The 21159-nt window shown below is 37.3% G+C and overlaps 1 protein-coding gene across 2 annotated transcripts in view; it reads right to left on the bottom strand.

The window, feature by feature from the left end:
• Positions 1-21159, bottom strand: part of LOC126248787 (ubiquitin-conjugating enzyme E2-17 kDa) — an 89570-nt gene that overhangs the window by 34657 nt on the left and 33754 nt on the right. For both annotated transcript variants that reach the window (XM_049950166.1, XM_049950168.1), the window contains exon 3: positions 4543-4747. In XM_049950166.1, coding sequence (XP_049806123.1) covers positions 4543-4747 — 205 coding nt within the window. The remainder of the gene's footprint in view (positions 1-4542; positions 4748-21159) is intronic.

Below are 21159 nucleotides of genomic sequence, written 5' to 3' on the forward strand. Positions count from 1 at the left end.
CTGAAGTATCTGCAAGAACCAAGTCTCCATCTTCAGAAGATGAAATAGAAAAGTCTCTTTCAAATAACTTTTTTGACTTCTTTGTAACAGCTTTGGTTGTCTCCTTGGGCTTTTTTGCTTTATCAGGTAGCTTTTATTTTCTGAGCATACCCATCTGAAGTAATCACTACTGCAGTTACATCAACACGACTTCTTTTGTCGTCAGGCTGTGGAGAGTCTGATGATACTTTCAAGGAGCAGTTCTTTGAAACTTAACTTTTTGGGACTGTTCCTTCAGCTTCTTCATGGAAGAGTCAGACTGATGATTTGATACAACAGTATGCACAACAGCAGGCATGTGTTTTGTAGAAGGCCCAGATTCTACTGTAGCAGATCCTTGTCCAACAGAATAATTGTCTTCTGAAATATGTGTGTGTGTGGGGGGGGGGGGGGGGGGAGTGGGAGGGGGAGGAGGAGGAGGAGGAGGGGGAGGAGCAGACAGAAATTCTGAATAACAATTCAGCCTTTATCTCCATCCATATCTGCAGATGATGCAGAAGCTACATTGTTTTGATTGTCTGCTTGATGCTCTTGGCTGTTGCTGTGACTGCTGTTTGTTTCATTGTGTCTGGTCCATTTATCACAGTTAAATGTGCAACTGGATTATTTGTTGTGCCCAAGGGTTTATTACTTTGTGCAGAAAACCAGATATGATTATTAGCTTGAAGATTCTTTTATTCCACACAGTTTGAAGTATGTTGCTGAAATCAACTTTAGATACTATTCTGTTATTCTTCCTCTGCCATTATGCTAAATGTTTGTTCCACTGTGTCTTCTCAGGGATCCAAAGCAAGTTTTATCTAATAGCTGCAAGACATTGATAGGATGTGGAGGCACCTTAATGATGGGAATGTTTTCTGCTCTAGCCATCTCAAGGTGGCATTCCTTAATTTGTTGTGCAAATAGACAAAACCATTGTGTGAAAACAGCAGTGGTCATTGATCGTGTCGGTGATGTCCCAGAAAGGTTCCTTTCATCACAGCTTCACCTTCTGATCTTTTCCATGACAACTATAGGTAACTACCTCAAAAGCTATCAGCACTGGTAAGACATTTCCACTCACACTTTAACAAAATAGCACCGTTATGTTTTATCTTCCACTTCCCTGCATTAGGTGAACTGTTTTATCTCTGGAAGTTTTGCTTTAGATGGGTCTAGGCAGAAACAGGTCATGTCAAGATTGTAAATACATTCTGTATTGTCTTTTACACCAAACCCCTCCATTTTGTCTTTCAAATCATGACATTTCTTCTAGCTTGATGAAGGGGTTTGTGTTTCTTCAATGTCAAACCATGGCTTTTCTTACAGTTTTGGAACCAGTCTTCTGCTGATCTATTATTGGTAAAAGGACTATGAATACTGCACTCAGTCAATACATTTTATAGTGTCTTTCACTTCTCCATTTGTTGATCCAAATCCCCATTTTGGTGAGCTTGCTAGTTCCACTTCATCTACTGGAATAACTGGCTTACTTCCAGCTGTGCCATTGCTTATTCTTTGAGATGAGAAAATCACAAATCTTCCTTCAGTCCACATTTCCTGGCAGCACTTCTGGTGCTTACACTGGGATTTTCATTCACTTCAGTAGTCACTCTTAGTAGCTGGTCCTCTGGGTAGGATTTACCTTTCTTGCTGTATGTTTGAGGCATTTTCTACAACTGATGCTTTTTGCTTGAAATAAATCAAATTTACCTTGTAGAAGCACTCGATATGGCATATAAAAATTACCCCAAAACATATGAAAACACTTCAGTTTCTTTCAAAATTCCCTTCTCTGCCACACTATTGTCTGTAAATTTTATTTCTAGCTTGAAGAGTGTTTGATGTAGACTGAAAACACTGCAAAAAATTTAACTATTGTTGATGCACTGCAAAAATCAAAAGTTAAATTTGAAAATAATGAAATGAAAACTTTAATACAAATTTTTTGCAAAATATTCTATCTAAACCAATGCTGTTGCAAACATAATAGGAAAATAATTTTATTCAAAGTACATACTGCTGCATGAGAAAGACTGCTCAGACAGAAAAGTTATTTGGCAAAAATTTATTTTTCTGTGGGAGTGATGAAGCTGTCTGTTAATTACCTCAAATTTACCTGTCTGAAAATTACATCAGGCTACTCTAACAAAGCACAGATGCAAACTGTAACAACCATCTTTTATGTATGAATGTTTCAGCTAATGTTTTTCTCTTTCTTTCAGCGGTATGTGTGTGTGTGTGTGTGTGTGTGTGTGTGTGTGTGTGTGTGTGTGTGTGTGTGTGTGTGAGAGAGAGAGAGAGAGAGAGAGAGAGAGAGAGAGAGAGCATACAACAGATGAGGAGGCTGATGATATATCTTTCCAGACCTGATTTACTATAATATATTAGTTCAGCATCCAGTGCCTTGCGATATAAATTTTATCTAACCATTTTTGGTTACTCTTCCAGTTAATCTGTATTTCCATCACACACTGGCATTTAATATGCACTAAAGTCATTTCCATGTATTTTTTAAATTTAACTTATTTCTAACCATTCTCTCTCATTTCTCACTGATTTTAGAACCACTAATTTTGCTACCTGCATTCAGCTCTCATCCGTCCAAAATGAAATCATTTTATCTTCACCTCTATTACATAGGTACTACTTATATACACAAAGTACAGAAAGTCGTACGTTTCCTGCTTGTGTTTTTCACGGAATATTACACAAAGGCTGGTGCAACTGTATCTCACCCAGAGAAGCAATAATTTTCTGTGTATTATCACCTGACAAAATGTGTTGCATTACTCATGTTCTACTTTCAATCAACAACCTTTCCCATTTCAAGTCACTCCAACTACAAGCTTCACAACACATTCAAATACTCCAACCATTGTCTAAATTTGAAACTTCCTAGTATATTAAAACTGTGTGCCAGACTGGGACCTTTGCCTTTGCAAGAAAGTGCTATACAGATTGAGGCATTCAAGCATGACTCTTGAGATACCTTTCTCTTGCATACTTTTGGGACTAGCACTTTTGGAGGAGATGATACTGCAGAGAAATGGCTCAGCCACAGGCTAGGAGATTGTTTCGGAAAAGAGTTTCACTGTGCACTGAAATGGAACTTCCTGGCAGATTAGAACTATGAGAGACACTGGGAGTGGAACTTCCTGGGTACCCAGAACTTCTGTGAAATTTGGAAAGGTAGAAGGAGGACAGGCAGAAGTAAAAGCTGTGGTGGCAGGTTCTAAGTCATGCTTGGATAGCTCAGTCAGCAGAGCACTCATCCACAAAAGGCAAAGGTCTCACCTTCAAGTCCTGGTCCAGCAGACAGTTTCAAACTGCCAAAAAGTATCAACTCAGTGCAGACTCCACTGCAGAGTGAAAGTTCATTCTGAAACCACCTTAATTCAATACAATTTCCACTTCTTTACCCACTTTTTTTCCTTTTTCTATTGTGTTATTCTTATATCCAATATTTTGCAACTTCTGCAACTTTAAACTTAGTAATCCTTGTCTCATTGTTTTAGTGTTTACACCATCCATCTCCTTCCTAGTATCTTTTCATTAACAATTCAATTTTTAAAATATTCTGGGTTCTTATGCCATGAGCAAATGAATTTATTGGAGAAACCCAGTATTTCGTTCATATCTATGGAGAAAAAGTTCAAGGGTGGTTGTAGCTTCTATGAAGATCCAATTCACAACTTGACTCCTATTAGAATTACTCGTGCATTTAATAATCTCTAGTGTCTCTCCATATAGCCTATCTTAGTACTCACACATGGCTACCAGTACCTGAAGCTTATCAAATCGAATCTGATGGTCTCCTGGCTGCGAAGTATATCCTGCAACAGCAGATCTGTTTCTCTCCTTCCAAATTTGCTTTCTTTTCTTGTAGTCATTATTCCACTGTTCTTTTTGTAGTATACACTTACACATCCCCGCAACTACATGGATTCTTTCTTCTACTCACTCTCTTCACCCATTTTCATAATCTTAAAAGGTCTTTTGCAACAAGCATACAGTTCCACTTTTCATTGGCTTCCAAATATTGTCATTATCATCAAATAACTTCCTCACACTCATAAAATTATAGATTCCTCTCTTTTTCTGGATGAGCATTTGTTCTAATCTTAACATCTCATCTTATCTTTACTATCATACTTTCATTTATTTCAGCCCTCCTTTTTTTAAAAAAGCAAATAAAAACACTACAGGCCTTTTCCTTACTCTCTTCAAAATAGCTTCCACATCGCTTCCTTATTCCTGTTTCCCCTATTGTGGTTACATTTACTCAATCAACATATACGAGGTAGGCTAATCAAAAGATACTTTGGTATTTGTACTCTTCCCCTAGCTTCCACCTTATTTATTTCCCTTTACCCAGTATATTCTATATCACCTAACAAGAATTTAGTTTTGTGATGGTTAATAATTTTCTAGCATTTGCTTTAGTTTCCTTCCTTCATTTACTTGAGTTTGAAGGCAACAAGAGAAGTTTCAGACAATTTTAGAAATGTAGAAATTACTTACCTGGATGGAAGTAAGTATGGCTGAAACGTCATATGTGGGACTCCAACGATTCTGGAGTATGTCCAAACATATGCCACCATCTGCATACACATTCGGATGAAACATTTTGGACACAAATTTTACTGTTGGCGGTTTATTGGGATATTCTTCAGTAAATTCTATAGTTAACTTAAATGTGCCATCCTCAAATGGTGTGTCGTGTGGCCTGAAAAAGATTTTTGAGTTGTAAACAACAATTATTCAACAAATTACAGAGTTACTCTTGGCTGCCAAATGGTTCAAAACTTGTAAGCTAGTAATGAATAAGATCAGTATTTGAGAATGAGAGCTCTTAGTCACTTGAAACAAACTTTACACACAATTTCAAATCTTTACGAAAATTTTTCTCGGTACAAAAATTTCTTTTCAGACTTTTGTTGGCTGTTGTGGATGCAAATTGTAAATTCATTGGGGCTGATGTCAGCACTTATGGAAAAGAATCTGACAACTCAATATTTCAAAAATTGGCCATGGCGCAGAAAATAGCAGCAAAGAAGTTTAATATCTCTCCACCAATGAGTTTGCAAGGTGCCACTGTGATGCTACCCCATTTCTTGATTGGAGGCAAAGTCGATTGTTAGAGACTGTATGATGAAAGCATATTTTTGAAGAGTTTGTACATCACACTGAGAGAAACAAATCCAACTATAACTTATGCAGTGCTCACCTAGTGACAGACTTCTTTCGGCTGTTAAGCTATGTGTTTTGAATCTTACAGTCCTGTTGCTGTGATGTCTGACATGGTTGACGACTTGATATTACCAGTGGGTTGTTTACACGATTTGCCACGTGACGGTTACCTTAAAGAGAAAGCTAATCCACTTTATAGTGGAGTTTCTTATTAGAAAAATATTTGAAATTACAGAGAAACAACAGTTTATTCTGCAGTGAATATGGTTCTGTGGCATGACAATAGGTAGCTGTTAACATTGAATTGTAAATAATGATGTACAGAAGACAAAAAATATATACTCTTGCCTTTTTAACATACTTGTATAGCTGTCATGAACAATGCACATATGAATCTGTTCAGTAACAAATAACAGCTTTCATATACTTGTCTTATTTAACTCCAGTGCTACAGCTTTTCGGACTATTTTTCATTAAAACATTTCTGTACTCTTCATGTCCTGTGCCACAGATAAAAGAAAATTTTGCCACATTGTTCATTAACTTTTCTTCATCCTTGTCTCAAAACCTCATGAACTCACTGATGAAGATGGTATGTTTTGCCATTGGAAGCACTCTCCTGTCACTATGCAATACAGCAGAACTACTGGTCCTGAGCGGAGATGCAGTCTATTGCCAGAGGAGGTATACAGCAGCAGGTGATGCTGTCGCCACATTCCGCATGCCTCACACTGGAAACAATGGGAACCAGTGGTGTTGTCTGCGGATGGTCGGTGCAGTCTGCAGTCTTGTTTGGAATCACACATTTATTCTGACAGATATGGACTTACAGTGTGAGCGGCTTTTCGATTGTGAGGTGCTGTTGGTAACATAGGGTGTATACAGAGACAAGGAAAAAAATTCCCACATTTCCCGTTTAAGAAAGCACTTTTTCCCCATGTGAAAATACATTTCTTCCAAGGTGAAAAATACACTTCTTCCTTGATAAGTGACAGTATACTTTCCCTTCAAGCTGCAAAAATATCAATCCTTTGAATGGTAAATTTTTTATACACATGCGTAGAACTTCCCCGCACTTCAGAGAATGAATAACATTGGGTAAAAAAAGAAATAGATTTTGAAAGATCTTTGATGTGCAGCCACATTAACGTTGCATATTTTCGTATTCATATTATGAAAGTATAGAATCGAATTTCACCAAACACAGCACATCAGTTTCCAAAGCACTGAAATCAAGAATGAAATGCACATCTGTAAGCCAATCACAGCTCATGTCATCTGATCTCGCCAGCCAATGACAGCAGGTATTCAGAGAATAGGACACGTAATGTAGTCAGCTATATGGAAAGTTAATGGTTTTAATTAATGTACACAGTGTAGCTACAAGAAAAGCTAAGCTTTCACATACAATATTGGTCCTTTTGTATGTGTTACTCTTTCAGATACATCACACAAATGTGCCAGTAAAATTTTATATGACATTAATATCTGGTCTTCTGGGCTAGAAATTCCTGCAAGTGGCTGGTCCTCAATGTGTTACCGGGTAAGTTTTAAATGAGAGTCAAACGTAAAATAATTCACCGCGTGTAAAAGGAAATTTACTTTGACAGTAACGCTTTTCAAAGCACCATTCACAATAATTTCCCAAGACCTGTTAGAAATAGGTTCACATTTCAGCAGTTGCCAGAGTGTGCCAGAAAAAAGGCATTACTGCACGTGGGCAACTACGATGACGTAGAAAGCCTGTATGTTCATATATACAGGGTTGAGAAAAATTATATCACGAAATTTTAAACCTGTATAGCTGATGCCAGTAGGAACCAAAATTACTACATTGTATAGGTCAACAATTCACAATTTTTAAACTACAGAAACTCGGCACCACGCACTTTGATTGGCCTAGGGATTTCCCTGTTGCCGGATGCTCTGGACAACACATGACCGCGAATGCTTTGCCTGCCAGAGATCACAATGCATCAAAAGCGGCCCATACACTCTTGGAAGTGCGCCAGCCTTCCACTCTGGTGGCAAATCCGCCAGGGTCCTGACACATCCATTGTAGTTTCATGATAAGATGTACCAGGAACAAACCCATCAACAGCTGTTAGTTCGTGTACAGGAAGTCTTTTACAAATTGTGTCAGCCCTGAAAAGGGACTTTTTTTTAGCTTGGACATTGTTTACTTAAAGCAGGTACTCAAACTGGTACCCTCTGGCATGACACAAGTTTGGTAATGTCGAACGGTGTTTTGCCGAACACTCAAAGATTCTTGGCATAGCCCTGATGTGATTGGTGGCATCTTGAATGCAATCCATTAATTCCTCTTCGTTTCTAGGTGGTTCACATCTGGGTAGGTGAACTAGAACCTTGAAGAATCCCCACAGGAGAAAGTCCTGTGGCATGAGGTCTGGTGATTGCGGTTGCCATGTCCTACAAGCACCTCTGCCAATCGGCCAATTACCCGGCCACCTAAGAGTTCATTTAAATATCCATGCACAGCACGATCATTATGTGCAGGTGCTCCATCATGCTGCAACCTCATGCATAGCCGTTTGTCCAGGGGAACATCTTCCAGCGGGCTGGGTAGAGTTTCTTGCAAAAAGTGAAGGTAATTTGCCCTGATAAGCCAAGGAGGTAGATGGACCAGCCCAATCAGAAGGTCACCCACAATGCTTGCCCAAGTGTTGAGCAAAAATCGTGCCTGGTGTCCGTGGACATACGTGATGTGAGGATTTACGATTTACCCTTGCCCAGTAATGAACGTTTCGAGTGTTGAAAAGGCCATCCCGATGTAAGGTGCACTAGTCGATAAACAACACAATGGTGGGGAAGTCAGAATCTCGGGCGACACATTGCAGAAACCACTGGCAAAACTCTAGCTTGTGTTCATAGTCCACTACAGGATTTAGGTCTTTGACAGGGTGGGAACTAAATGGATTCTGGCTGTCATTCCTCAAAACCTCCCAGACTAACTGACAAGTGACCCCTATGTCATGCCCAACCGCTCGAGTACTTGTAGGTGCTTCCTCGAAGCGCTGGAGAACAGTCCCCTCAAATGCATTATCCCATCGTGTTCGATGTCTTCCAGCATCACCACGATATCCCGCTAACGAGCCTGTTTCGCCAAGTAGCCGGTTAATTGCTGTTAACATTTGCAGGTGTGGGTGGTGTCTTGCTGGGTACCGTTCCTCATACAACCGTCGAGCTTCATGCGCATTACCGTCAGCTAGTTCATAAACAAAAACCATATCTTGTTGTTTTTCAAATGAATACTGTGCCGCCATGCTTACTGTATGACTAAATCCAGGTGACGTGTGCGCTCCAAAGCAAAGCTTGTGTGGGAATGCCTCTGACAAGAGGTGGAGACAAATAGCAAGAGCTATCTGACACGTGTGCATATCACGTTGGGGCAGTGACGGGGCGAGGGACGTTTGTATGAGTGAACCAACAACCATAGCGCTGCACTTCAACAAACGAATGGCAACAGGGCAATCCCACGGTCAATCTGAGCACATGGCACCAAGTTTCTGTGGTTTAAAAATGGTGTGTTGTCAACATACACAACATCAGTAATTTTGGTGCCTACTGGCATCAGCTATCCAAGGTTAATATTTCTTAACACAATGTTTACATGAGGTCATAAAAGAAATAGAACATCAGAGGATACTGAAGCATCAGAATTTTGTAAACCATACTAAAATGCATGACTCAGCTTAAAATGCACAATCTTATGTCCAGATTCACAATGAAGTAGGCTCAACCTGACATTAAGCTTTTCAGTGTGGTTTTTGGGATGCAAATTTTCTTGGTGTACCAGCACTGTATTGTCCCATGTTTGGTTCTTTATTATGGCATAGTGCCAGAAGATGAAAATGTGCACTCTAAATTCAGTGAGCAGTTGAAATTATGCAATAGTGTGGAATGAAACACTTTGTTTCTAATAAATTGACTGCCTCTGTGGAAAAGATTAATAAAAGCCACATTTATTTAGCAAACCGACAAAAATAACTTCATTGTTCTGCAAGGCAATTAATGCCCGACTGCCAAAAACATGGAAATAAAACAAAATCAGGAAACTGAAACTAATAACATATTTTGAATGTATTTTAATTCACTTGACGGCACCCGGCCACAGAAATCCATTTTGTTTTCATTTGACGTGAGAAGTGTAAATGAAGAGGAAGCAGCAAAATCACTATATGTGAACATGGCTTACATGCAAACTAACCCCCTCCCCACTACAACCCCAGACTGTTCTGTGCATGTGCGAATCTAGCAGCTTGGGTCCACCAGAAAAATTTTTCCAGATAGCATCTGGCTGCTTGTTATTACTGCTGCTACAGCTAACAGCCACACTTCAAGTAGCCAGAAGCAGGAAAATGTACTACCCATATGCACCTCAACTGTGCATTCGCATGAGCCCGCTGGCAACTGCTTAAATGAACTTAACGTAAACAGTTGTGGCATCACCCTCATCAGCAGCAATTTAATGATAATAAGTATTCCATAGTCTTTGTCCTAAAGCCTTTGAAAAATTTTGCTTTTATCAGTTCTTCAAATCAAAATTACAAAAATGTAACTGATGGCTAAAACAACCAAAAATTCCCAGAATTATAAAACATTCCCGGGTTTCTCCCGGTTTCCTCCCAGATGAAAAGATTCCTGGGTTTTTCTCGAACTTCCCAGTTGTCCCGGAACGCATACACCCTGTAACAGTTCTGGTGATGAACAATGAGAAGCACATACAATGAATTATGAGCTAGATCTGAGCAGCTAATGACATTACTCATTCGTAATTTTTCTCTGCTTTGTAAATTAAGTTAACTAGTATTTTGTTTCACTTGCAACAGTTTGAACTGAGCTATCAGGTATTCAACAAGTTCTAGCAGGAACCATGTTTATAGAATTTTTTTTTTTTTTACTCCAGGCCCACCTAATAAAGAAACATTTTTGGATTTACATAAAAAATACAGTTGTTGCATATCAGGTAGACCTGAAATCCAGTAAGTTTTGGGCTATCACATCCCATTTCAACCACCATCTCATAAAAACAGGGAGGAGCGGGGAGGGGGGCATGAACAGCAGCACCCGGTCAAATATTCATGGCAATCAAGAGTGTAAGATTTACCGATTCTCACTGGCTACTGTTTACTATCACCCAACTGACTATGAACAATGATAATGAACTGCCAACACTAGCACGCAACTGAAGAGCCACAGACACCATAATTGCACTTTACATTTAATTCTTAATTTTGTGTAGACTTGAGGATCTCCTGCGTGACAGTAGGTAGTGAGATTACCTGGTAAAGATTGGTATGTTTTGTGGATGTATACTGCTGCTCTACCCTCCTCATTCAGATCACCCTTCTTGTGGCTGATGTAGCCTTTAAACACATTGTTGTCTGAATGTAATTTGTCAGTTGTATACATAGGCACATGGTTCCATCCTGTGTCAGAATCTTCAGTACTTCCACATATATCCTTAAATCATTCACATTCTATCGCACTACACAAGCCATTTATCTGAAGAAATTTTCTTTCACCATTCTTCTTCTTCTTCTTCTTCTTCTTCTTCATGTTGGACACATCGTCAGCATCTGTATGCAATTCTATTTCAGAGAAATCTTTGTTGGTTAATACTGACCACCTCCTATTTAATGGTCTTGTACTAGGTTCATTTGGACTTTGCTTTTGGGCATGGATTTTGCCTTTTCTTGTTGTAACACAGGCTATTTGGATAAAATTGAACTGGTTTGTGTAAATAGCTTTGTGGCTTGGAGTTTTCTCCTTAGTTTGGTAGTTACCTTTGCTGGAACTGGATTAGAAGCAGCTGTAAGCTTAGTAGCATGGGTATTATCACACATACATGCCTTTGTGCCAATATCTACTGCTCATGTTTACATGGCAGTATGACTTTTATAACAGTTTTTCTCTGTGTGGCAGCAATGGGAAATTGCAGGGTTTATATTCTTTTTTTGTCTTAATATATGTAATTCTCCCAGTTACATCAATTTCTTGAATTTTCTTTTCTTCTGAAAACATTGGGCAATTCCTACTCCAAGCAAGGTGATCACCTGAGCAGTTATACAGAAGTCTGCTGTTGAGCATGATGGTCCTGCTTTGTGGACATCTTTCCCACATTTGCCATTACACCCTACTGTGGTGTGACCAAATATGTATCATTTATAGCACAGCATTAGAATAGGTACATAGAGGCTTATCTTCAATCAAGCAAATCCAGCCTTAATGTGCTCTGGAAGGACAGGGGAAATGAAAGTTAAGTTTTTTGTCAGAATTTAATATTGTTAATATTGCAAAACCTGGACAAAGCATTTGGGGATGGACACCTTCCGTATCTTTAAGCATGACATGCCAAAATAGTGGGGAGAGCTTCACTCTAACCAACAACAAACACCCCATTGGTGGAGACATTGGGAGACAGTTTTAAAAGACAAACCTTTTACATTCTTGATAAATGTATAAACGTACATAAAATTAAACACTAAAGACAAAAATATAGAAAGTATTATTATGCTACATTTTGATATTTCCACAAACTACACGAGTGTTAAAAGTACTTAAGAAAATGAGCACCTCAGAACCAACTACTAGAAGAGTATCCTGGGACTGAGGAATGGTGGAAACACAACAAGGAAGCTGCTATTTGTTAGAATGCAGGGAGAAGCTGAGAGAGTGACACAGTAAAGAGGCAGGCTCAGCAGTGCATGTGTATATGGAGATGGAAGAACTAAGCTGGCATGGTGTCATCACTGTGACATCTGCCGTGACCAATCCAGACAATATATTTGGAAACTTCATTTAGCAGAGTTACAAATAATTAATACTCATTCTGGATGGGAGGTGGTTGTGCCTAAAGGTGTTTGTACCAAAGTCAAAGGCAGATGGATGTCACTCACATAACAATGTAGGAACCTTCCACAATTTCACAGTTGAAATTGTAGTCATTCAGCATCGGAGATAATTTAACAGCTGCTAATAGTCGTGTATGCAAATGTTTGTGGTTTAATAGAAGTAAGCTTCACAGATTGCTCTGAATACATTCACATTTCATAAAAATAAATAAAAATTATCAGTGGATTTCCTTTAGAACTGTTCTGGTGTTATAACAAATTACACTGAGAAGAGTTATACTAGGATTTCAGCTGCCCTTGATGTGATGAGAATGGTATAAGAACATATTACTTGTGAGAGAATACAAACTACAATAAGTGACAAGCACCACTGACTTAATTCACTACATTTAAATGTCTTTTCTTGTGCTGCAAGAAAGTAGCTCTGTCATGATAAATGTCCACTACATATCACCTGCCTTGTTTGACAGACTAATTCTGCCATAGCAAAAATCTAAAATATTTGTCAAAACAAAACTTAAAAATGGTAGTTCACATTTAATAAATGTAAGAGCTTATTTAATGTGTAGAGAGAACTTGCAGTTTTAGTGGATTTTGATTATCAGCATTGGTATATATACCAATACATGTATTGTGTTCAGTGGTTGCATCAGTCTGAAGTAAATTCATGACTGCAACTGGGAATGTTTAACAATAGTACATAGAGAGAAAACATTTAGTAACTGTTGTTAATCAATAAACCAAGATTTCTTAAGCAATATTACACCAACATGGTGCCCAGGTGATGGGACATGTGTGTACTGGGCTGTGATAGGCAGAAATAGTGAATGGCAAGTAAACCCACAGTTCTTTAAAGAATCAAACTCACGCGGAGATAAAACAACTTAAAGCATCTTATTAATTTACAAATTAGTTAATGTGTTAAATACTTTAAGCAAGTAAGTGAGAAAAAGTTTAGGAAAGGTTTGAAATTATGCTTAAAGTTTGTTTGAATTTACTAAGGCTCTCATTATGAAGCACTGGATGAATACAATTGGGGTAACTTGCACACCATGTAAAAACTAAAAATAAAAAATAAGTCAAATTTAAAAAAGCTAGATTTTCATGCATCTCAATTTTTATGGCATCATGTCTCCTGAGCTATATATTGTACAATAATATAATTTTGAAGGTACAGTCAGTGGTATATGTGGATAATGTCTACAAACTGCATTGCAAATAATCGGTAGTAAAGAAGTAATAAAACAAAACATCATGTCTGATGCTGACGTTTGACTGTATGAACTGTGAAAACATAGTACATCATGATAAACATTTTCCTTCCATCATGTTAATGAGGGTGTCAGCAAGAAAATATTTTGTGAAGGTTTGAAATTATGTGAAGTTTCTTGGAAGTCACTGAAAGTCATTGTCAAATGCTAGATGAATATAGTCTGGATACATGCACACAGTCAGTTACACTGCCTCACAACAAACACAAAGTTTGTAACTGGAATACTTGACTTATTGTGCTAAACATTTAATGTAAGACTATACCTCCTATTAATGACAGCATTTCAAATTTTTAAATTAAGTCAATAACTACATGAAATATTGAAAATCAAATTTTGTTGCTCTTGGAAGCCATTATATAGGCAACCTGCAATGGTTTAGTAATACAGATACCTGCACGGGCAAGAATATGTTTTCTTTTGTGACCTCTGCGTAACTGCAACCATTCAAGAGGTAGCCAGGGATCGCTGGGTCATTTAAATCAAAAAGTTAGCCTTCCCTTGTGCTCAGTAGTTACACACCTACTGGAATAACAACAATATGATGACGTGTGTGTGTGTGTGTGTGTGTGTGTGTGTGTGTGTGTGTGTGTGTGTGTGTGTGTGTGTGCGCGAGCGCGCGCGCGCACACCTAGCACCCAAGTCCAATCATGTAAACACACAAGTCGCATCAATTCAAGGGAACCTTTTACAAATTAGTTTTCCAGTGACAGAATATGTTTGTAACAGAAAGAATGGCAGTAGAGAGAGCAGTTTTGTGACCTTGTACTCAGGCAAATGCAGTAAAGTGTTACAAGCTCACCCTTCACTACCTTCATAATGTTTCAGAGCTCCATTACACATTACACATCCTATTATTTTTTCAGGTCAGTCATATCTATGTCCATGATATCTCACCAACTTACGACACCACTGCTGACAAAGAGAATATTGTTTTTCTACAGTTACAGCACACAGAGTCTGGTGCCTGGTTTCTGGTGAGACATAGTAGTTTCAACCAAAAACATTCCACAGTGGAGTCATTTGACTGACTTTTCAGTTCAGCAATACTTTCCAACAGTTTGTTAATTCAGAAGGAGGATACTTTCTCAAAAAAAATTGTCTACAATTAATCACAATAAAGACATTATGACACTGTTGTGCCATGTTGTAATTAGCATAGTTCGCATTTAGAGATTTGTTTTTGTGTTTGAGAGATCCCATGATGATGTCAATTACAATTGGGGATCTATATAGCCCATCTGAGCAGAGCCTGCATGCTTGGGTAAAGTTATATGTCTAAGGTATGGCAAGTTTCCCAGAGTTTGCCTGATAACGACTGCTTTGCCTCAAAAGCCACCCATTCCATTTGTGCACAGCATACCTTGAGACTGACAGTTTTGTTTTGAGCTTCATACCTTTTTCGCCATATAGAAAGTTAAGCCAACACCACATGCTCTCCAAAACATCATACAATGGTCCACTGTTGTGCTCCATAGTAGTTGTTGAAGCATGGTCAGAGCACACAGTAACAGAAGACTGGCAGTGTTTATGAGCCCAACAGTTAAGGGGGGCTCCAAGTTAAGTATGCCCGTACCCAGTGTACTGGCAGACCCCAGGAGGGAGCGTGGGGAAATCAGCTCTGCCTCCCCCCCAACCCCAGCCAATTTAGGGTAACAATGGAGAACCTTAATCCGATTGGTCAGGCAGGATTTTGAACTGCCATCCTCTCAAATGGAAGTCCTGTATCTTACAACTGTGTCATTTCGCTCAGTAATTTATCTCAATGATCAGAAAGTCTTTTTTTTTTTTTTACAAAATCAGATCAGAAATCGTCATGTTTCTTGTCGCAAAAACAAACTTATGGCAATACACACTGTTTACGAAGAGGAATTGCACCTTGAAATCTTCTAAGTAACAGTTTTTCTCTATTAACAAATGCTTCCGTTTATACTCCAAGGTATTTAAATTAGCTATTTCGAGATCAGGCAGTAGTCTTAATTGTTACTTACACATATGGACTAAGGTCTGCAGCTTCCTTCCTTCCTTTTTTACTTGCAATTCTGTGAAAGTTTTCCCTTCCCCATGTGTTTTAGTTATGTACATTACTGTTTGTTAAATTATGTTCTGGCTTTAGTTTCACAAACATGATTGCTTGCAGGATGTACATAGAGTAGATGGTAATTATTTTATATTTGAGAATTTCTTTACAAAGCACTCTCTTGTTTACCTTAGCTACCATTCCGGCTGGCTCATTTGGTAGTCTAAAAAGCCTGTGTGTGTGTATAGACTGCTGGTGCCCCACCCCGTATCTCAGTACCATCATACTGAAGATGCAGCTGTATCAGCACAAAAAAATATATTTAAATACAGGTACTGTGGATGAGGAAGGCTAAGATCCATTCCAGTACACACACACACACACACACACACACACACACACACACACACACACACACACATTTGGACTGATTTTCTTACAGATATGATGTATGGGCTCATGGAAAGAGTTTGGTGTTCCTCAACAATAATACCCAAAAAATTATGTTTTTTGTATACACATGTGCCAATGGAGGTGTAAATGGAGTAGGGAAGGTTGGGGTTAACTGAACCCAGTTAACTGGAACATCACATTAATTAACAATTGAAGAGATAAAACTATATTTTGGTACCATAAAGCTGTTGTCTTAGGTTGAATGTACTACTTGACCGTATGTGGCTACTGTATGTTAGCTAAATATGCAGATTAATATAAAAATGTGGAAACCACCAGTAAGAGTAATTTTTTCTCATATCAAACAAATTCTCCTACAATTTTAATTACTAATACTACACAATTTTGTTTGTTCAAGTTAAATTAAGTGTTTATTGCTTTATGACAGTCCATGAAATAAAAGTTGTGAATGGAGCCATTTTCCTGCTATTTTGAAGATTTCTGATAACATGAAGGTGGGAGAAAGTTGCTCATGAATGAATATAAATGAGCAATTCTAGAGGAACACCTGCCAGTGCCCCCAGAATTACCATATAAGACATCACAGCCTTTTAGGTATAGCATATCATTTGGCTTTTACTGTCTCCACCATCTTGAAAGATTTCAATGTCAATGGTATCGAAATCCAACATAGTTACCGACCAAGATTTTTTTTTGTCATCATATGTAACAGACATATCTCTAAGAAGTTCAGCAACAAATAGCAGATCACTCAATGGCAGAAGATACAAGCAAACTTGCACATGACAATGTGTACTATCTTGGGCATCAGACAAGGTCAGCAAACAGAAATTACACATCATGTAGAAGTTTAGTCATATTCTAAGACTGGTGTAAGAAAAACAAGAAATAGAAAGAAAGGAAAATCCACTGTCCTTACCAGTGAACTAGTTAAACAACAGTTAGATGCAGCAGCAGAAGACAAAAAATCAAAGCAGAGGTAAAAAAAGCATACATTCAAGGAAGTGAAGCCCTCTGTCAAATGCCAAATATTCAAAGAGAGCAGCAGCAGCTCTGCAGATGCTGGTCATGTCCAGTACATTGATTACTCTGATAGTGATTTGCACACAAGCAGTGATGAAAATATCAAAACAATGAAGAAGGGGACTTCACTGTAGTCAAAGAAGAAGGGAGAACTGCCATGAGTGCTCACTACTATGTTGCTAAAGTTACTGAAATGTACAATGACATCTAGGAAGTAATTTTTTTAGTAGAATTGTTTCTATTACAAAATTTGGAGCTGCAGAAGATGATTCCTTTGCTGCTTCAAATGAAATAATTGGTAAACTACCCAGTCCAACAAATGGCACTAGAGCTTGGTTCTTGATTGATGTCACTGGATTCATTGTGAAATAGTTTTGTTATTTCAACAATTTTTTCATTAATATAATCATAAAGGTGTGTTTAGAATTGTTACTAATGTTTCTGCAATGAATTTTTATATTTTGAGTCCTGCAATTCATTTAGTTACCCGAGGGATCCTGTCAATCCTGTCATATGGTTCAGTTAACCCAGCCATTGGGGTTAAATGATCCAAAAAGTAGGGTCAAAGTTATTTTCCACTTCTGTAAAATGTGAGACATTGCACAAATGAGAGCACCCATAGTTTTCATAGAGGGCCTATGTTTTTCTCCAGATTTGCAAATAAAAATTTAAAAGAAAACCATTCTTGAAGTAAAATTTCAAGGAAAAAAGGTACAGTTAACCATAGCTTCCCCTACAATTTATGTTCAGATTATAGCTAAGCATTAACTGTATCGTCATTATCTTCTTTTTATTTATCAGCAGTATGGTAAGTTACAGAATACTGTAACTGATTTCACTACTGTTGGCAGTAGTTTGCATATCACAGTCCCAGCTGACAAAGGATGGGTTGTCAACATAGCTCATGACCTTGCAATTTTGTGGTTCAGGTAAATCATTATCACATACAAGCAGCAGATAAGACCCTAACATACTTCCTTGACGTACACCACATTGGAGTATCCTGCAAGTTGATTTAGATGTTAGCTACTGTTCATTCTTTTTATAAGTTAACTTGACACACTGTTTCCTGTCTTTCAAACAGGAGGTAAGCAGTTGTAAGGCTACTCCTCTCACACTGTATTCTTCTAATTTATATAATGTAATGGTATGATTCAGGGTATCTAAAGCATTACACATATAAAGAAAGTGTATACTACCTTTTCTCCTTTATCCAGTCTGTTTAATATTTCATGTATAAAAGTTTCTACTACTGTTACAGTAGATCCTCGTTTTCTAAAACCATATTGTAGATTGTTGGGTGGCTTCTGTTTGATTAAATATGCCTCAAACTGATTTAATATTACTTTCTCTACAATTTGCCAAGTTCTGAAGCTAACAATATTGGCCTGTTGGGTCTTTTTTTGTTTTTTGTCAGTTCTTATTCCCTTCTTATACACTGGTAGAGTTTCAGTGACTTTCAAGAGACCAGGGAATTCCCCATGTCAGAGGGAGGTATTTATTAGGAGCATCAGAAGCTTCTTTTAGCAGCTTAGTCATTTTAGTTTGAAGTTTGAAAGGATTTCTAGGTCCTCTTCAGTAATACCATGGTTGAAAAAATATTAGCTAATGTTTCTACCTTTAAAATTTCGTACCCCATCATGTATTTCAATTGTATTAAACTTCTGTATGAATTTCTCACACACTTCTTTCATGTCATTTATTATTTCATCATTTTCTTTTAACATTAGGCTGTTGTGTTCACGATTTTGCTCTTTCCAAACTACTTATACATTATTTTCCTGGTTGTTTTACGAACACAACTGGAGTTGCTTATTTGACAGTCTAATTTATGAGCTTTAAGGTGGTCGAGGAATGTTCAGTGATTTTGCAAGGGATGATTTACAGCTTTGCTTATGTCTTTTATTAATGGACATGTTTCATTTAACATTCTACTGAATAGCTTACATAAATTTTCCCATTAACACTTTGCCGTCCGGTAACACCACAGTGGTATCATGCGCAAAATAGCGGTCATCAGCCGGCGACACCACAGTGGTGTCATGATCATAGTATCACACAGTGGCCGGTGACAGCGTTTTAGTATCTTTTTCATCGTGTTTGTGTTTTGTTTGCGTAACAGTAAGTTACACACGTAAACAAGGTTTTTGTTTTGTTTTTATAAGTACTTTTGCACTTTCATCATGGCAGATGAAAGAGACGATACGATTATTTACGATGAATGCACGAACGTCTTGTCTGACATTCTGCAAGACTTGGCCGATTGGGAAGAAGACATTGGATATGTGTCAATCCATGTGAAGTGGCCCAGTGATGGTTGTTTGACCATTTTTAAATATTTTAATTTTTTTGTATGTGATTGCCCTATATTTGAGAAGTTTAAAACAGTTTTTTTTTTTTTTTTTTTTTTTAATTTACGTTTCACCTTTACTGAATAGCGGCCATTTTCATTTGTAAGCGCGCAATGATGATCCAGTTTAGAGACATTAGCAAAAATATGAATATCTCTGCACTGGGTTAAGTTACAACATTGCAATTGACATGACTGTTTTTAGGAAAGTGTCCACTACAACATTGTCTATTATACAAAATACCCTACATTCAGAAATAACCAGTGAAAATGATCTCCGAAAGTTTGGTATCCAAATTTTCAAAAATCCACTTTTTAGGCCCAAAAATAACAAACAAGGAGTGATTTATGAGAGTCTTTTTTTCCTATACTTAGATATCATTCACTACTAGCCTCATATAGAGCAAGAACACTTACAAATGTTTCCTTAATTATTTATGAATTTTTGAAATTTGAAAATTTTCATTTTTTGTTAAGTTTGGGGTTAGTTATCTCAGGTGGGACTGAATATAAAAATATGATTTTTGCACAGTTTGTACACCTATATGACAGCAATGTACAGTACAAATTTCAACATTAATATCTGACTGAACAAAGATATGAATTTTTGAAAATGAGGAGATAATTCACATTACTTTACAACTGATCTTACGGCAGTTGCTTATTTAAATGGTTTATTGTTTCATTGTAATAAAATTTAATTGTGACACATATTTAGTTAACACTGTCACCCAGTATTCATTTAGTTTATTTATTTTTAATAATGCAATATTAAACAATAGGAGCTTTCACTTTTGTTCTATGGTAATAAAAATGCCATTTATGTTTAGGTTTATTGTCAATAAACAAGTACATTTTGTTGGGTTTGGCATTGTTGTAGTCAGTTTATTCTGAAACCTCTGTTAAGAGTTGATGTACATATTTCATCAAGAGTGTAGAATGTGTTATGTGCTTTATTCTGTGTGTAATTTGTAATTAATTTTGAGAGATTAACTGGAATGCAATAACATGGATGAATAGTGCTCTGTTGGACAGATAGCTAGTCAAGTGTGTCACAAGACAGTTTACGGTTCAGTTTCAAAAAACTTGAAAAATGTCAATGACTTTGATGAAGTTAGACAAACTTTATTTAAATTTCGAGTAAGTTCTTCTGTAACATTGGTGTTTGAGTATCATGAGAAGAAATATATTCTGAAGTACAACCACATCTTTGGAAGAAAGTGCTGTGATCCACTTAAAGTTCATAAAAAGCCTATTACTAAAGGTTTGAGATAAATAAAACTTTAACACTTGTCCTTGTTACATGAGAGTGAAACAGCTTCCCACGTGAAACATAATGTGATTCCTGGAAATTCTCTGTGCCCAAATTGTTACTCAAAAATATTTGTTGTGAATCCAGGGCCAGAATCATGTAACCTTGTTAATGTCGTTTATATTCCTAATGAGGAAACTGTTAGCATATTGGATTTTGCTTGTTCTAAGTTAGACTTATCCCCTGCTTCGAAAATAATAAAATTAAGTAGCAGAAAAAGAAAAGCAGCTATTGAAAATAAGGTACAACAAATTTCAGACAAAATTAGAAAATACTAGGAATCATGCTTTAATAATACAGATACCAACATTATTTCTAAAGAAGAAGAAAACCTACCACCAGCATCATCTGACACTGAATATTTGAGCTTAATAGAGAAATTAAAAATTAAATGTTGAGTGACATCTAAAGAGGAAAAAGTTAAAATTTTAAGTTTGCTCCCTGACTCATGGTCAAGAGAAAAAATAGTTCATAAATTCAATTCAGGGCTAAACAAACCCAAAAATTAGTGAAGAAGCAAGGCATTCTTCCATATTTAGGAAAGAAGAAAGGAGTACATATAAGTGAAGACACAATTAAAAAGATCCAGCAGTTTTCTGACGATGATGAAAACACTAGAATGTGCCCAGGTTGCAAAGACAGCAAAAGAGTTGTTATAAATGGAGTTAAAGTAACAATGCAGA

Source organism: Schistocerca nitens, chromosome 3, assembly GCF_023898315.1.
Source record: "Schistocerca nitens isolate TAMUIC-IGC-003100 chromosome 3, iqSchNite1.1, whole genome shotgun sequence".
NCBI classification, from domain to species: Eukaryota; Metazoa; Arthropoda; class Insecta; order Orthoptera; family Acrididae; genus Schistocerca; species Schistocerca nitens.